Source organism: Mya arenaria, chromosome 8 (assembly GCF_026914265.1).
Source record: "Mya arenaria isolate MELC-2E11 chromosome 8, ASM2691426v1".
Taxonomy (NCBI): Eukaryota; Metazoa; Mollusca; class Bivalvia; order Myida; family Myidae; genus Mya; species Mya arenaria.
In genome coordinates, this window is record NC_069129.1 from 17,719,018 (window position 1) to 17,737,570 (window position 18,553).

Consider the following 18,553-nt stretch of genomic DNA (forward strand, 5'->3'; position numbering starts at 1 on the left):
TGGAACTAAACACTGGGTAACTAGGTCAATTCAAAAAGCTACACTATATACAATATTCTTTTATTTCAGACAATTGCAAATTCATATCTAGTTATGACTATTAAAGACCCTTGAATGAAACCCACCGTTAGTAAGTAATGGGATAATTAGAGATACTTTCATTGTAGCTGGAAAACTATTAGATTTTTTCACAATGCTACCCAAAATTGCTTGACTAAGATAATTCAGAATAAAAGTTCGGACATCCTGTTACAAGAGCGAGAAGCTGTGGGTTGGATCCTGGACATTATGCACATAGCAATTTGTGAAGTCTGATACATACCGGTAGTTATGGACATTTATTATAACAGAACTCTTCTTTTAAAAAAAAAAATAACAATCCCTGACAGAACAGAAAATGTTTTAAATTCCCGGAGTATCCAAAATCATACATGCGACGAGAGCAGAACCAGAGGCACGCAGGGACTATTCCAGGTCCAAGCCGTAGTCAGCATATTCAAGGACTTATTCCTCCAAAGTACAGTCAGGGATGGATCACGTTTCCAACCATAGTTAATGAAATCCTAATGTTACTCTAGAACTCCTGGGCCAATACATATCATTGTTTTGAGTCTGAGGCAGATGAGCAAATATTTTAATGTAAAAACAACTTGCATGACACAATTATTTAGAATTCCCTTAGTCCCAGCTTAGAAACTGTGTTCTTTACAAAATATAAATGAAAGTTTATTTCAGAATTAATTAGGTTTGTATGTATAAGAATGAGTACAATTTTAGACCAATAGAATGACAGTTATTACACCATTGTTTCAAATTACTATGATATTGTTTGGTTTAAATGAAAGTTGATTTCATATTTTATTAAATTCAAGAAGAATAAAGTTATATTGCATAGAAGCTTTAACGAAATCTCGAATAAGGGGAACATTTTTACTTAAAAATTCATGAAACGTTTTTAGGAATGACGTTTTGTCTTGACCATCTGTCACATGACAATCACGTGGTCTTAGTAATAGGTAGTAGACTAAGAAAAATGAGATTATTTCTATAAAAAAGTCATTACGATTATTATTTTCGAGATATCCCTAATTCCTAAAAAATATTTTCATTAATTAACACGACAAAACAAAAAAATAATATTATTATTCACTTCCCCTTCTTTCAAACATGGCTGCCCAGACGCCATGTCCGAGATGACAAAGACATAAAATACAGGATAAATTCCTGTTGTACGCAAAAGACAACATTATAACAAACGAAAATCAGCCCCTCTCCTTGTCTAGAAACAGTTTTGACTGAAAGGGATTGAAAGCTTCAAAGAAATTTGGAGCTTTCGCTACCGACTTTATGGAATAATATGAATCTGGATTCGTTATCCTTTGCTTTAGCTGAAATCAGTTATTCGGTTGCAAATCTTACAAAGAAGAACTTTAGGTCGAGTGTTGCTGAAATAAACCACGTAAGTTTATTAACAAAGTACATAGTATCAAAGAAATTTAAAAAAAACTATTGTGTGTACGTAAATTTCTTCGCGTTGCCCGAAAATATCAGTAATGTTAGCATGGTTCAAAAAAGAATGGCTGCTAGACTATAATTCACTATCTGATTGAATTGTGTTGTAAACCTGGGAGGAAAAGTGTGCCCGGTGTGGGGCTCAAGCCCAAGACCACCGGAACACTTGCACAGTGCTCTAATCAACTGAGCTAACTGGACGGCTGTTTCTAACCCACACGCCCTTCACTTTTCTCCCCATTAACTTTTAAGTCCAATGGAGGCACTCCTGCCACTTACTGCTGCCACCGCTAAAGTAAATCTTGGAGGAAAAGTGCGCCCAGTGTGGGGCTTGAGTCCACGACCGCTCAAACACTAGCACGGCGCTCTAGCCAACTGAGCTAACCAGGCAGTTGGTTCTAACCCCCACTCACGCCAATTATAGTGTTTATATTTTGTTTTTGTTTTCAGTTGGTCAGCCAGCACGGTGCTGAAGCAGACAGGCATCTATTCCGATGTTTGTTTTCCCATGTAGATTTCAGCAGTGATGGTAAAAGTGCTGGCAAGGACTTTCATCAGGTTAAAATTAATCTCATTCTGTTTCAATTTTTCAATGTATGTCGTAGGTACCAAAGGATCTTTAAAGTGCTGCTTTGTTAACTCACATCTTTGGATTTCAGTCAGTACAGTGTAATATTACTTTTTTTATCTGGTTAACTGGGTATCATCCTTCGCAATTATAAGTGCCTTCCTGTAATACTGTGCGTGGTTTATCTTAATTAAACTACATTGCATGATGACATGTAAGTTTGTTAAACACATAAAGTAAAGTTGATTAATTCATTGATATTAACTACGTTACAATTATAACATGCTAATTTATTGAATAATATGCTGTTATTTTTCAGACTCAGTTTTTAATTCAAGAGTGTACTTCACTGCTTAGCAAGCCAAACTTTGTGTCAACATTGTGTTTTGCTATTGATAGTCCACTCCACCATCAAAAGGTAATTAGTTCTTCTAACAATATTACTATATTGGTTTTCTTTTTCAGCTCATTTAGTACCCCTGATTTATTGTTTTAAAGCTGTGTTGCGGTGTGCGAAATTAATGGTAGCCTGATACCCAATGTGTGCAAAAATTGGCATTGGGCTTTGAAAACAAAATTACTATAGTCAAAATCTTTCGGTATTATTTTTATATGGTACTGGTCCAGCGCTAAAAATCTAATCTGGCCATGAAAATAAGGTCGGTAGACCTATTTGCTATGGCATTTTAAAGTCAGTTTCATGAACTGTTGGGGTGTTATTTAGAGGTAAATATAGACCATATGAATAGTTTTTATCTTTACACCTGAATCAGTAAAGTTATCGTGTTTATAAAATTGTGAAACTTAAAGAGAATTGTTCATTGTTGAGCTTTTACATGATACATATACTGTATGTATAGATGCAATAAATCTGCATACATGTACTTATACCAGTCGTTTTATACAGCAGTTTGCCTTCCTGTAATGTTTCAGACTTTGAAGCCATCACCGCACCTGTTTCCGCAGATTAGTAAGCTCCTGCGACTCACTCGTGTACAAGAGGTTGTATTTGGACTAGCATTCCTCCAATCCTCAAACCAGGAAATCCAGAATCACGCCATTCAGTTTGTGAAACAGAAACTACCAGATCTTATCCGCTCATACGTAGATGCAGGTGACCGTGAGTTTGAATTATATATGACCCTCAGTGTTATTGGAAATCCAGTCTAAGAGACAGGATTGGGATTACTCTCAATTTCAAGTAAATACTAGAAATCAATACCATAACTAACTTGCACCAGTCCTGATGGGGTCCTAATTATATTTAATATCTGGTAGGTGCTCTTAAAAAGGACAACAAACACAATACCCTAGACCCTACAGACCATCTGTCTTTACTGACTTTATAATCAGGTTATAAAAGAACTTTTGTTACTGTCACATATGTAATTAGTTATATTAAGTCCTATTTGCATAATTATGAAGTGCTCAAATGATTTATCACATATTAAACATGTGTTATATATACGCTGTGGTTCAGACTCTTCGCTGAGGCAGGAGGGAGGCCTGCAGGACGTGGCTATAGAGGTTCTCCACCTGCTGCTTGCCCACCTCATACAATCTAGGGAGCAGTTTGGCATCGGCATTGACCAGAAAGAGGCATTCCTCGCTACACTACGGAAAGGTAATTGGCTTACCAAGTATCTTGGGCACACTGCTGAAAACTAATGATTCTGTGACAGTGTCATCATGAGGCAAAAAAATGGTTTGGTTAGGGTTAAATCCTTTTCATAAACAGTAAGGGTAGGTAGGCTTTTTATTTTATTAGGCGTTATTGTCATCGTTGGAGAATGGTGCTAAAGTAATATTCTGTATAAAGCTTTTAAGGTTTTAAACTACTTTAATATTAAATCACACACTTACAAAAATAAATGTTTTATTTCTTTGTATATTTTTACCAATGGTTATAAAAACGGAAGGATCTGGGCCTATTTTGTAGGTAGGGGTGGGCTACCCTAACCAAATATACTTTCTTTCAAGGCCTAACGTATAAGACAGGATGCACAGCAATGATATCACTTGTTTCAAGTACTTAACATTTTAATGCAATAAAACAATGTGATGATTTATCCATTCGAGGTTTATCAAGTGAAATGTGTTTGTAGGGAAAATAATACATTTAAAAGGATGTTAATTAGTTTAAGCAATCAAAATAGGCGTAATTTTCATTATTTTTATGCTGTTTTAGACTTTCCGCGTGACCGTGTGCCCGTAGTGATTGGACCACTGCTGTACCCAGAAACCGAGGACATCTCTGTTGAGAAACTTATGTTCATCACCAGCATGCCGAAAACACATGTATGTATACGATATATGGTTGTATCAGGGATGATAAAGTTCAAGGTTATCCATAAATCAGGATTCAGACTATCAAAGATTTGTTAAGTTTGTTTTTTGCTGGACACATGTATTAAAAACAGTAAGATTTACCTTGAAATGGATATAAATGGCTGCTTGCTTTTGGGCCTGAATCCTTCATATTCAAATGAAATTTTCAGGATACTCTGTATCATGTTTTTAGTCTGATTTCATCACTGGCACAGAACATTAAAAATGTTAATAAAATTGTTTAGTTACTTTCTTCTTCTTTTTTCTTCCGTTATAATACTTTGAAAATGAACCACAATAAATTAATTTCTGTCTTCTTATGGACTATGTCAAAATAGTTAAGCTGCATTTATTGAACCTGTTTAGATGATTGAAGTTTCCTGATTTATAGAATGTTGTTTTCTAGCTTGATGCATCCCTGGCTGACATGATCCTGGAGTCGGGCTTCTCCTGTACTTCATCGTATGTAGCTTTCCAATTTACATTTATTTCAATAAATCAGCAGTCATCTGTTATTGACTTCAATCCAGTAAAGCAGTAGATATAAACAGTGGCTGGCCCAGTTGGTGGGTAGTTAACACACAATAATGTAGACCACTAATATCTTAAAGATTTTAAGTATGTGCTTACACAAAATAAATGCTTATGCATCTGTGCCGAATCAAACAAACTAACAATCTTTAACCATTACTAAGAAGTCATTACTGAGTAGCTTTTCTATCTATTATAATTACTAGACGAAAACAACAACAATATTTGTAAGTATTACGTTGGATCATCAATTGTATTATTATACCCCCACAAACGAAGTTTGAGGGGGTATATAGGAGTGAGCTTGTCGGTCGGTCGGTCTGTCTGTTGGTCGGTCGGTCGGTCTGTCGGTTTTCATGGTTTCCGGACGATAACTCACAGGGATGGTAAAATTCCGGATTAATCCGGAATTCCGGATTTAAGACCTTACAGATCGATTTTGAGATTAATGTAAATCCGTTGAGTTTTTTCGGGGGGGGGGGGGGGGTTACAGGGAGCGATTCTAGCTCAGATCGAACAATATGGGTACGAAAGGTGAATTTTCCGGAAGTGTAAAGCCGGAAATTATCGAACCTATTTACGTCTTGGCAGTCGAGCTATATGATTGGTTAAGCTAGCATCGGGTGATTACGGAAATTACCGATGGGACTAGAAGACAGTATCCGGATATGACAGACGACGAAGACGAATAAACGAGTATTGGAAAAAAAAACGACCACCACCAACTTTCAAAAACATCGATTCGTCGATTTAAAGGTATATTTGCTATTTATTTTTAAGAGAAATTCCCGAAACGTTTCTTTTTAAGTTAATAGAATGTGATCAAACTGAGAATGGCTTTTGCGCATGTAGCAATATTTCGGACATCGCGATTCGGATTGTGTCATAATAATCGATTTTTATTTTACTTTGGCCGATTGAAGTTTACGCTGTAAAACCGTTTCTTTATTGTTCCCATAATGTTTGAAGCATTTTTCTCAATAAGAAGTGGCTGTTGACTATAATGAAAGGTTCAAATGAAAATTTAAAAAAAAATGAATACACATTTCGTAGTAGTAATATATATTAAGTAGGAGCAGTCAGTTTATTTTCTATTTGAGACAGTTCAACAAAACTTCTTGAGTACCCAGTTTGAGTGAGATTTAATTTCTATAGTTGTAATTTGAATTTCCAGGTATGTTGATGGTTCCAAAAGTCAGGGATGAACAGACACCTCGGCCAGTGCATCCAGTTGTTCCTGTCAATGACTGACAATTCAATGCAGAGGCCATGATACTTGGATTTATGGCTGAACATGACCTTCCATACTCCCTGGCACCACATGTAGTGAGTCTTGCTTAAGACACTTGCCAAAGATACAAAAGCTCTCAGCGAATTAAAACTTCAAAGGTGTACAGCATCATATAAGATGACTTAGGGAGAGGCAAGCCATTTCAATGATGAACTTGTGGAGGAGTTAAGTGAAACTCGGTTTTGTTTGAACTTAAACGGGTCAACAAACACAATGAGAAAACTGTTGCAGCTATTTTTCTGCTATAGAGAAAGAAATAGTGTTGAGACATTTGGCCTCCTTAAAAATCACAAGGGCTGATTCTGAATCAGTTTTTAAGGAATTTGAAAGCCTGTTTGAGAGACTTGAACTGACGTGGGACAATCTGGACAATCTAATTTGTGTGCTACTGGACTCATGTAACACCATGAGGGAAATATTTTTGGCTTTGAGACCAGAATACGTCAACTTGTCCTTCACCTCATAGACATTGATGGCGACACAGTCCAACATGACCACAACGGCTCACTGCCAAAGCATTTACAGTCCCGTTTGGATATTACTTGGAATAATAATTAATAATATTATATTCTCATCAAATGTGCAGATAATGGAATAAATACTCTTTATGATATATAAAAATTGAATAAATAACACTTTTACAATAAACATTTGCAAGCTTGATAATGATGTTGTTCATTATTATAAATCAAACATCCCACAGTGTAGACTGTTCATACACAGGCATTTGATCATAGCCAGTTGAGTTTTATGGGAAGTGGACAACTGAACCAAAATGTCAGGTACATGTCTTATGCCTGTGACTTCAGGTAAAAAAGTAAATTTAACTTTGTTTGAAGACAAAGGTGTTTAACTTCACTGCTAAAATTCCTGATAATTGTTCTGATTGCGGATGTCTCCTGTTGAACATAATTATTTCTACCAAACCGAAAGGTTTACTCCTTGAACACTATTCTAAGGCAAAAAAGGGTTTGAGAAACCCTGAAATACTGAAAGCTTCGGGGGGGGGGGGGGGGGCTTTGCCCCCCTTGTCCCCCCACCAGGGCTTTGCCCTAAACCCATCGGGGGCCTTTAGCGGCCCCCTGAACCCCACGCAGACATTTTCAGGATTGGCAACTTGGCTCTGTTATCATCCCTGAACTCATGAAAGGCTAGACAGATTTGAAAAAATTTTGGTACACAGGTGTAACATCAGAAGATACAGGTCAAGTTCGATATTGGGGCTGATGGGGCCAAGGTCAAGGTCACTGTTACTAAAAATAGAAAAATGGTTTCCGGACGATAACTCATGAAAGGCTTGACAGATTTGAAAAAATTTGGGTACACAGGTGTAACATCAGAAGATACAGGTCAAGTTCGATATTGGGGCTGGTGGGGCCAAGGTCAAGGTCACTGTTACTAAAAATAGAAAAACGGTTCCCGGACGATAACTCATGAAAGGCTTGACAGATTTGAAAAAATTTTGGTACACTGGTGTAACATCAGAAGATACAGGTCAAGTTCGATATTGGGGCTGGTTGGGCCAAGGTCAAGGTCACTCTTACTAAAAATAGAAAAACGGTTTCTGGACGATAACTCATGAAAGGCTAAACGGATTTGAACAATTTTTGGTACACAGGTGTAACATCAGAAGATACAGATCAAGTACGATATTGGGGCTGGTGGGGTCAAGGTCACTGTTTCTAAAAATAGAAAAATGGTTTCCGGACGATAACTCATGAAAGGCTTGACAGATTTGAACATTTTTTGGTACACAGGTGTACATTTCAGAAGATACAGGTCAAGTTCGATATTGGGGCTGGTGGTGCCAAGGTCAAGGTCACTGTAACTAAAAATAGAAAAATGGTTTCTGCTTCATAACTTTAATTGGGCATGAGATATTGTGATGAAACTTGCTGTATAGGCAGCCTCTGTGAAGACAATGCTTGTGATTGAAAATGGGGCCAGTGGAGTAAAGATTTTTGTGCACTGTTACGAAAATAGAAAAACAGTTTCCGGACAAACAATACATGCATGATAAAAGAAGATGCAGTGTGCAGTAACCTTGGAGTTATGGCCTCTTTTCAAAGGAATGGTTTGCCATTCCTGTGTCCAGGCGGCATTTGGGGGTATTCGTCACTCCTGTGACAGCTCTAGTTAATTCAGTAAAAGCAAACTCATAAATAAATATTTAATTTAATTCAACGGTTTTCCTGAATTTAATGTATCATATTTTGCACTTGAAATTGAGAAGTAATTTATTTTCACTTGTACTTTTATAATACAAAGTCTTTGTTTTGATTCTCTTTGGTAAAATGTTTAAAAAATATCCTCGTTTTCATTCCAGGGTGGAAGAATGCCGTAACATGGTTGTACAGTTTGGCCAGAAGGAGGTTACCCCAGCTGTGGTAGCTCGCGTCTTAGGGATGATGGCGAGAAATCCCTCCTCCCTGCCGGACCAGCCACAGCAGGTATGTTGGTCAATGTATGGTCAAAACCTGACACTAAAATATTTTGTGCTGGTCTTGTTCAAAATGTAGATTTTCCTTGAACAAGCTGATTCAAGTCTTCAAAGCCATATCTGTAGGTGCTGAAATGGTGGTGACAAATAATTATCTCAATTTTAGTTTTAATGTTCCTGACATCTTCCACAATTCATTTTTTAATGGACTTTTATGTTGGAGACATTTGAAAGTGTTTTATTAGGGAATACTGCTTTAAAATGTCCCCTCAAAGGGTACATGAATGTTTCTATTTAGACAGGAAAAAGCCTTGCTTAACTACTTCAGCATATTAACAATAGCCGAAATGGCCATTGGATACTAACTTCTTAAGAATTCAAAAAAAAGTATGTTTTTTGGGCATTGGCATTTAAAAATGACACAAATAGTTTTTGCTTAAATTTGAAACTTTGGCTGATAATTTTTGAGTGCCAACCTTGCTTAACGTATGAAGATGCAATAAATGTATAAAACTTACTATCCTGTGTAACTGAAGGTGAGTGTGGCCCCTGGAAGTGGCTGGGGAGACATCGGGAAAGACAAGATCGAACAGCCGGGAGTCAACACTTGGAATGTGGAAAACTTTATACAGACTATACAGGACCTGGTGAGATAATAGTTCAATTAATTTGGGACAGTTTCTGAGTTGTAGAACACATGTTTTTTTTGCATGTTAAAAGGTATGTTTCCAAAAATCCCTGTTTGAAAGTTTAAGAAGAAAATGGCAGGATAACTGTAGAATATTGTCGTTTAAATTACAATAGACCACATTGAATGGTTAAAAAGTATATTTAAGCTACACTATTATTGCCAATATAACTAATTTGTTGTTGTTGAAGTTATAAAATAGCACTCTTACAAGAATAATGAGTGTATACAACCTACATAATTGTTATCAAAAATTCCCAATTTTGTGAAAAACAAGTGTATAGGTCATTTCCCAAAACTACTTGTGGAAAAATGTTTGAATTAATGATCAAAACAATGAATCCTCGGCAAGCTGCTAGAAGTAGAGGTGGACTGTCATTTATTCTGAAATAATATTGTGATTATCTTCACATCTAGTTTACATCCCATATGAACTGGCGTGAGGTTGTGAGTGAGATGGACTTCCCACAGTTCCTGGTGGCCAACAAACGGGGCCTCCGACTTCTCATGAAGGGCCTTATACAGGGCCTACAGGAAATATTCCCTGTCGAGTACATCTACCGTCCGTGGAAGAATACTGAGGGACAGGTATGCATACTTTATGAACCTACTACAGTGTTGCAGGAACGCCTTATGTATTTGGGAAAGTGATATTTTTAGTGCGATATTTGTGGTATTAAATCAATTAAAATTTAGACCGATCTGACTGTATAGTCATAAACAGGCTTGTAAGAAGTCTTTGACTTATCAGAAAAAGTGCAACCAGTTCTACAATCAGTCAGATATCTCATCTTTATAACATTGTGAGATCTGTAACATGAATTGTTGAATTATTGTAACGACATAAAAAAAATCTGCAAAAGTGGTAATGACAATGAGAATTAATGCCACTTGGTGTGTATTTCAGTTATCATTGATCATCCAGTCCTTGAGAAACCCAGATGTGTTCTGTTTTGCTGACTATCCCTGCCATTCCGTGGTCATTGACATACTCAAGACTGCTCCCGATGATGAAAAACGTGACATTGCCACTTGGTAATACATAATATTAACATTTTTTAAGAATTGTATATATGTGTTTGTACATCAGTAGTTTTACTGGACCTATTAAGGAAGAATTTGACCTTTGATGCAGTTTTGTCACTCTTTAATGAGACATTAGTTTTCACCCAAATCTTAAATAAAATAACCTCAATTATTGCTAAACATGTTGCTATAAGTTGTATTTCATGTCGATATGACATACATGTATCTGGAATTTAAACACTATTTGTCGTATTTCGTAACAGATGAACTTGTACATTATCCTTTCTTTATATTTGGATGACTACCACTTCCTTTATGTGGATGATCACCATAATAAATATGAGTTGACACCCTTTATTCATTTAAACCCTGACCATATTTTATCTCACTTGCAGGAAGTCCCTAGACCTTGTGGAGCTGCTGTTGCGACTGTCAGAGCAGGGTCACTACCAGCAGGTGTCTGAGCTGTTCAAGTTCCCCATACAGAACTGCCCGGACATGCTCGTACTAGCACTGCTACAGATATCGGTGAGTTTTTGAGATTTTGATTTAATATGGGGAGACTGTCCGAGCTGTTCCCAGTCCCCATACAGAACTGTCCGTCATGCTTATATTAGCACTGCTATAGATATAGAAATTATTTTGTAAGGGTTTTTGAGATTTTCATTTGATACAGGTTAATGTTTTATGAGGCTGTTTAATCTGTTCCCATACAGAACTGCCCAGACATGCTCATTTAATATTGGGAGATGTATAGATTTCTGAGCAGTATAAGTTACGAAACTACCTTGACATTTACCAAAGCATTCTTGTCTTTCAAGATTATCTATTTTCCAAACAAGACTACATTTAAGTGGGTGAAAGTTTTCAGTAAGTTATATGACGAGTATTTAAAAAATGTCATGGTCAAACTTTCACCCATGCAGTGACATTGCATTCAGAGACAAACCAGTGGACAATGTATTGTCTTTTTACAGCCATCATGGAACACACTGAAGCAAGAGCTGATCTCCATGTTGATGCCGATGTTCCTGGGAAACCACCCAAACTCTGCCGTGGTGCTCCACTATGCCTGGCATTGTCAGGGCCTCTCTTCCACCATCAGGACGCTGATCATGCACTCAATGGCGGAGTGGTACATGCGCGGTGAGCCACATGACCAGACCAGGCTTTCCAGGATATTGGACGTTGCACAGGATCTCAAGGTATTAGCCATACATGGAACTGCCTGCCTTCAGTCAATTAAATGTATGTTTCACAGCCATTTTATCTGATGAATATATACATTACACCAAGGATGAAATGTGTATAACATAAAAAATCATGCGGTAGATTGTTTACTGCAAGTATCTTTCATTTAGGATGATAGGCGTATAACAAAGTTATGTGGTAACTAGATCCTTTATCGTTTTGGCTATATTTTATGTTTTACAAAAAAACAACACATAGACTGCTCTTTATATATTAATCCGTATTGTCAACATTTATGCTAACGTTTTAATCATTGCACCTTCCCTCCAGGCCTTGTCCATGTTGCTGAACGCCACACCATTTGCATTTGTGATTGACCTAGCGTGTCTTGCCTCCCGTCGTGAGTACCTTAAACTGGACAAGTGGCTGTCAGACAAGATACGAGAACATAGGGTAAACTATTTCCTTATTATGTTATTTGTTCATGTATATCTTCTTTTAGTAAGCATGTGAGCTGTTCAGGGCTATAGTTGTCCCACTATCACCTAAGAGGTTGTGGGTATGAACCCGACAAGATACTCATTCTCTTGGCCGCTCAAAAAGGATGAGCAATCATGTGCTTGGGCTCACACTTAGCTGATCAAATGGTTACATTTCTATTGGGCTTGCTCAAAATCCTGCATTTTGTTATTATGACTTCTTACAAATAAAGATTTTTCTAGCAAATTATTAGTCTGACAGTTCAGCCTTGTTCATCCAACATCTTATTTCTGTCCATTTATCCCTCCAGGAGCCGTTTATCCAAACATGTGTGACGTTCCTAAAGCGAAGATGCCCCCAGCTAGTGGGTAACATGCCTAAGGATGACCTGACTTCTCGTAGTCAGCAACTGCCACCAGAAACCATCAAAGTGATGCTCTCCTGTCTACAGGGATGTGCTAGGTATGGGTCTGACTTTATTAACTTGTCTGAGAGTTTTTGAAGAAAAAAAGTCTAGGTATTTTATTAGCCCTGGCCCAATTTCTCAATACAATCATATTAGTCCCTTGCAACAGGTTCAAGCAAAACAATAAAATATTTTCCTTTATAATTTAAGAGTTTTGAGACTTAAAAAAACACAATTTAAAAGCAATTTTTAAAAGATAATTATGATACTTCTTCTTGTTTTGTAAATTGAATTCTAATCAAGGATTTCGGCTATTAAAATGAAATAAGATACTTAAACCTGTTATGCTTATGATTCGAGAAATTTGGGCCAGGTGTTGATGTTATGTACAAACTTCCATGTTTACCTGAAAACAAATGAAACTTAGAAAACTTTTGGGCACTTACAGCATTTCTATTGCCTCTTCATTAATGGAGAAAAGTAAACAAGCATGTTTTTGTGGCTGTGTTGTATTTTAACTCTCTTGCCTAGAGAGCTGTGCTAGGAACTAGCTGGGATTCTAGGTGTAAAATAGGTGTTAAATGATATAGTGCTGAAACATTTTTCGTTTTCTTCTGCTGTACAAAGCTCATTGAAACAATATCTGAGGTATTTTTTTTTATTTTAATACAGCAATGTTAGCCCAGAGTTAAATGAAGTGATTGTGATGATGATCAACCACGCCAGTGTCCTACTGAGGCAGACAGCAGTGGGTCCTAAACCCCCTAACCCCATGGCCTCTGGCCCCCCTGTGGGACCGAGCCCCAGTATGCCACCTGTGGGGGTTAGCCTAGGGGGTGGGGCAAACACAGGGCTTGGACTTGGGCCAAACATGGCACAAAATGCAATGGCCTCCATGGCTGCTGGGCCTTCATCACAGGTAAGATATACTGTTGAAAATTCAATGATTGATGCCAAAATACATAAAAATGAGGAAATAAATAAAAAGATCTTTGAAAATGGAAGTGTTTGTACCACTGGTTAATTGTTATAAAAAATGGATTAAACGGTCTATATCGGCAATTATTGATAGTTGTTTTGTCATATTTGATTATTGAATAACCATTTTGGGAAGTCTTTTCATGATTTTAGATCATTGGGCACAATTACTCTTACCGTATTTTCTCGACTATAAGACGGGGAAATTTGGTCCTGATTTTGAACCTTAAAGATTAGTAGGGGGCCTGTCTTATAGGCAAGTCTATAAGAATTTCATAAAGAATAGAGTCATAATCAGGAATATTCAACATAAGCTATTCAACTGACTGATTTATTGCCTGTGGATGACACCCCAATAAAAGTGACACGATCACACCCATCAGATTAAGACGACCATAGATCTGCTTTGTTTCGCTACGATGAACACTCAATATAACACATGTTATCGGTCCAAACACGTTTTTCACAGGAGACATATTTTGTTACCTTTAAAATAAAACTATTTTGACATTTATTATGCCCCCCTTCGAAGAAGAGGGGTATATTGCTTTGCACAGGCATGTCGGTATGTCGGTCGGTCCGTCGGTAGACCAAAGCTTGTCCGAGTGATAACTCAACAATTCCTGGACGTATGGTCATCAAACTTCACATGAAGGTTGGGCCTGACCAGTAGATGACCCCTATTGATTTTGGGGGTCATCGGGTCAAAGGTCAAGGTCACAGTGACCTTTAATGATAAAATAATTTTAAAGCTTGTCCGAGTGATAACTCAACAATGCCTGCACCCATGGCCCTCAAACTTGACATGGAGGTTGGGCCTGACCAGTAGATGACCCCTATTGTTTTTGGGGGTCATCAGGCCAAAGGTCAAGGTCACAGTGACCTTGAATGGTAAAAGGTTGTCCGAGTGATAACGTGACAATGCCTGCACCCATGGCCCTCAAACTTGACTTGGAGGTTGGGCCTGACCAGTAGCTGACCCCTATTGTTTTTTGGGCTCAATGGGTCAAAGGTCAAGGTCACAGTGACCTGGAATGGTAAAAGGTTGTTCGAGTGATAACTCAACAATGCCTGCACCCATGGCCCTCAAACTTGACTTGTAGGTTGGGCCTGACCAGTAGATGACCCCTATTGTTTTGGGGGGTCATTGGGCCAAAGGTCAAGGTCACAGTGACCTTGAATGGTAAAAGGTTGTCTGATTTATAACTCAACAATGCCTGCACCCATGGCCCTCAAACTTGACTTGGAGAATTAGCCTGACCAGGAGATGACCCCTATGGTTTTTGGGGGTCATCTGACCAAAGGTCAAGGTCACAGTGACCTGGAATGGTAAAAGGTTGTCCGAGTGATAACTCGACAATGCCTGCACCCATGGCCGTCAAACTTGACTTGGAGGTTGGGCCTGGCCAGAAGATGGTCCCTATTGATTTAAGGGGTCATTGGGCCAAAGGTCAAGGTCACAGTGACCTGGAATGGTAAAAGGTTATCCAAGTAATAACTTGACAATGGCTGCACCCATGGCCCTCAAACTTGATTTGGAGGTTGAGCCTGGCCAGAAGATTGTCCCTATTAATTTTAGGGGTCATTGGGCCAAAGGTCAAGGTCACAGTGACCTTGAATGATAAAAGGTTGTCCAAGTGATAACTCAACAATGCCTGCACCCATGGCCCTCAAACTTGACATGGAGGTTGGGCCTGACCAGTAGATGACCCCTATTGATTTTAGGGGTCAAAGGTCAAGGTCACAGTGACCTTGAAAGCAAACTCGACTATTCTTGGACCTATGGTCATTAAACTTGACATGAAGGTTGGGCCTGCCAAGTAGATGACCCCTATCGACTTTGGGGGTCATCAGGCCAAAGGTCAATGTCACAGTAACCTTTAATGCAAAAAAGTTAACAAATCTTCCCCCAATGATATCTCGACAATGCCTGAACCTATGATCATTAAACTTGACATGGACGTTAAGCCTGACCAGTAGATCACCATTATTGATTTTAGGATTCATAGAGCCAAAGGTCAAGGTCACGGTGATCTTGAATGGTAAAAGGTTGTCCGAGTGATAACTCAACAATGCCTCAACCCATGGCCTCCAAACTTGATGATTTAAGGGGTCATCGGGTCAAAGGTCAAGGTCACAGTGACCTTGAACGAAAAAAACTTGTCTTTTGATAACTTGACAATGCCTGCACCCATGGCCCTCAAACTTGACATTTAGGTTTCTGGTGACCAGCTAATGACTCTGGATTTTGAGTTCATAGAGTCAAAGGTCATGACGGTCATAACACACTTTATCCTCACACTTTAATGGTCATAATCTTAAAACAGCAACAAATCAGCTGTCATTTCGGTCCATGCATATTTCATTCAATTGTCCATATAATCCTGACAACATGGCGCTCAGGGGGGGCATAATGTTTGACAAACATCTCTTGTTTATTTTTTAAATGCATTGTTATTTTTTCTATGTCGTAAATACAACTTACCTTTTCCTTACTATAAGGCTTTGCATATATCATGCACATTACATTAATTTATCTGCAATCATCAATGGTTATTTATTTCTCAAAATTTAAGTCCCATCAACTGCAATTCAAACAAACACTTGCGAAAATATAACTCATTAACACATGTAATGGAATTTGTTCTGTTTGTTGGCTGCAGATCAAACAGTACAATTTGTGACGTCACAGCATGAGCTGTGTAAAGATCAAAGATGCACTGCAATAGTTTGTATTTAAATAGGTCAATCAAATACCGTATGAACCCACTTAAATCCAAAAATTGCGTCTAGGCTGGTTCAAACATACCATACCATCGGAAAATAAAAATCAATAATCCCAAGCAAATGAACAAATTTAGTTGATATTTGACTGTTAAGCTTGAACATTATCACAGACTTGGAGAATTTCAAGTGCTGGATTTGCTTTGAAAATCTACCCCGTCTTATAAACGAGTCAAGACAAAAACACCAGATTTCATGGGCAAAGTAGGGGGGTCGTCTTATAAGCGGATCGCCTTATAGTCGGGAAAATATGGTATACAAACAACTTTGCACCAATTTCTCATCAAAATTAATCTTTCTGAAATTATTCAATTTGTTATTAATTTAATGACTCAAAATAACGCACAAGTTAGTTAATGTAATATGGACAAAATGTAACTTGTGAAGTGTTTGTGCTAGCATAAAAATATTAAGCTGTCAATCGATCAATTGGTTTTGATAACTGATAATAAATTTAAAAAAATCCTGGTTCCTAACATTACAAAGAAATATTGTAGTTATCAAAGATAATCTCTGTCTCAGCTTGACCAGGCTGACACACTGGGTATCCCCAAGTCGTGGGGGGTCCCGGGCCAGGGCAGTACGGGCTTTGCAAGTCTTGGCGTCGGGGGCTCCACCAACCAAACCCCAGGCTCTCCAGCCAAAGGCTTCCCCTCCCAGGCAAACTCTGGCTTTGGAGCGATGCAGAATCTTACTTCACAGCTGCAGAGTAAGTTCCTATCCTTTTACATACATGGTTTTGTTTATTTTTAGATGAATATTATAGGAAATCAAAGATGTTATTGCAACAAGTTTTGAAATACTCTGTTAGTTTAAAGAATGACATAGTTGATTGGTTAATTTGAAGATTGACTTAGTTTATTTGTTAGTTTGAAGACTGACTTAGTCTGTTTATGTGTTTGGGACTGACATAGACTATGTGTTAGTTTGACGAATGACATGGTTTGTAAGTTTGAAGGGGGACATAGTTGTTTTGTTAGTTTGAAGACTGATATATTTCCTAAGTTGGAAGACATGTTAGTTTGAAGACTGATTACCCTTTTTGGCTTTCTTTGGCTTAATGTTCGACAGGAATAGAAACTTTTTGAAAACAAGACACTTCTGTAATAGATATTAAGTTTCATTGATATGCTGTTTGCCATCGCACAATATTATATAAGGCCAAAAAAAAAAATACCTGTGTTTCCGGTGACAAGGCGAAAAAAAAATAGGGTCGTTCTGTCAGGATTTTTTTTTTTTTTACAGTTTCCATATCATGCAATTTTCGGTTGAATCATAACAATTATGTTATATCTAAGCATTTCATAATTTACAAAAAGTCGCAGAAAAAACCTTCGACTACCGTATTTTCCCGCCAATTTTGCCCATGAAATCTGGTGTTTTTTGTATAGAACACTCGTTTATATAGAAAACAAATCCAGCACTTCAATTTCTACAGATCTGTGATAATGTTCTACCCAAACAGTCAATTATCAACTAATTTGTAAATTTGCATGAGGAAAATTGCCGATTTTCTTGTCAACTGTGAGCTCCTTAAACTAGGCCTTCAAGTGGAGGTTAAAAATAGAACAAGTAAACACGGATATGGATTTATTTTACTTATCTTATTTTCGTACAATCAAAGTCATTCATATTTATAGTGAATTCAAACATTTCGGTCATTGTTATAAGATTCCCAGACGACGATTATTGATTATTATTTTTTCGATCGTATGGTATTTTCTTACCAGCCTAGGTGAAATCTTGGCAATCAAATGGGATCATACGGTATCCAACTGACCGAATTAAATACAAACCATAGCCACGCGCCTTTGATATTATCACCGCTCCTGCACTGACGTCACAAATAGTACCGTTTGATCCGCAGCCGACACATTCCAACAAATGTGTTGTTAACTTACGAAGTTTTTAATTGGATTTCAGTTGATGGGACTTATTTTTAATAAGGCGCAATAAATAACCATTGATAATTGCGGATAAATTAATGTGACGATTAGTGAAATGTGTATTGGAACCTGGCAAGTAGCCTGCATTAGATGGAGCAAAGCTCAATCGTAAGAAGCCTGCATGATATACACAATGTCTGATCATAAAAAGAAAGTTTTATTTTGGACATGAATAAATAACACCACGAGCTATAATCCTAAATATTTTCATTTTAAAGAATGCAAAATATGTCTCTTGTGATTAACCACGTGTTTGGACCGTAAACATGCGTTTGCCAATTTGAAGATATCGGACAGGGTTCACCGCCCTCCGCCATTTTGTATTCTTGTTGCCATAGCGTCTCGTTAATACATATTAAGGAATGAGTTTATTCTTCAGGTACA

At 37.7% G+C, this 18,553-nt stretch overlaps 1 protein-coding gene across 2 annotated transcripts in view; it reads left to right on the forward strand.

Annotated features, from left to right (window-relative positions):
• Nucleotides 1-1,055: 1,055 nt before the first annotated feature.
• Nucleotides 1,056-18,553, forward strand: part of LOC128243074 (CCR4-NOT transcription complex subunit 1-like) — a 41,171-nt gene continuing 23,673 nt past the window's right edge. The window contains exons 1-17 of one of the 2 annotated variants that reach the window (XM_052960579.1): nucleotides 1,056-1,459; nucleotides 1,963-2,070; nucleotides 2,400-2,498; nucleotides 3,014-3,200; nucleotides 3,561-3,704; nucleotides 4,269-4,378; nucleotides 4,815-4,870; nucleotides 8,557-8,680; nucleotides 9,207-9,317; nucleotides 9,776-9,946; nucleotides 10,266-10,393; nucleotides 10,780-10,912; nucleotides 11,362-11,589; nucleotides 11,906-12,028; nucleotides 12,366-12,517; nucleotides 13,134-13,380; nucleotides 16,746-16,932. In XM_052960579.1, coding sequence (XP_052816539.1) covers nucleotides 1,358-1,459; nucleotides 1,963-2,070; nucleotides 2,400-2,498; nucleotides 3,014-3,200; nucleotides 3,561-3,704; nucleotides 4,269-4,378; nucleotides 4,815-4,870; nucleotides 8,557-8,680; nucleotides 9,207-9,317; nucleotides 9,776-9,946; nucleotides 10,266-10,393; nucleotides 10,780-10,912; nucleotides 11,362-11,589; nucleotides 11,906-12,028; nucleotides 12,366-12,517; nucleotides 13,134-13,380; nucleotides 16,746-16,932 — 2,410 coding nt within the window. In that variant the 5' untranslated portion in view covers nucleotides 1,056-1,357. The remainder of the gene's footprint in view (nucleotides 1,460-1,962; nucleotides 2,071-2,399; nucleotides 2,499-3,013; nucleotides 3,201-3,560; nucleotides 3,705-4,268; nucleotides 4,379-4,814; nucleotides 4,871-8,556; nucleotides 8,681-9,206; nucleotides 9,318-9,775; nucleotides 9,947-10,265; nucleotides 10,394-10,779; nucleotides 10,913-11,361; nucleotides 11,590-11,905; nucleotides 12,029-12,365; nucleotides 12,518-13,133; nucleotides 13,381-16,745; nucleotides 16,933-18,553) is intronic. The other variant, XM_052960580.1, reaches the window with a different exon arrangement.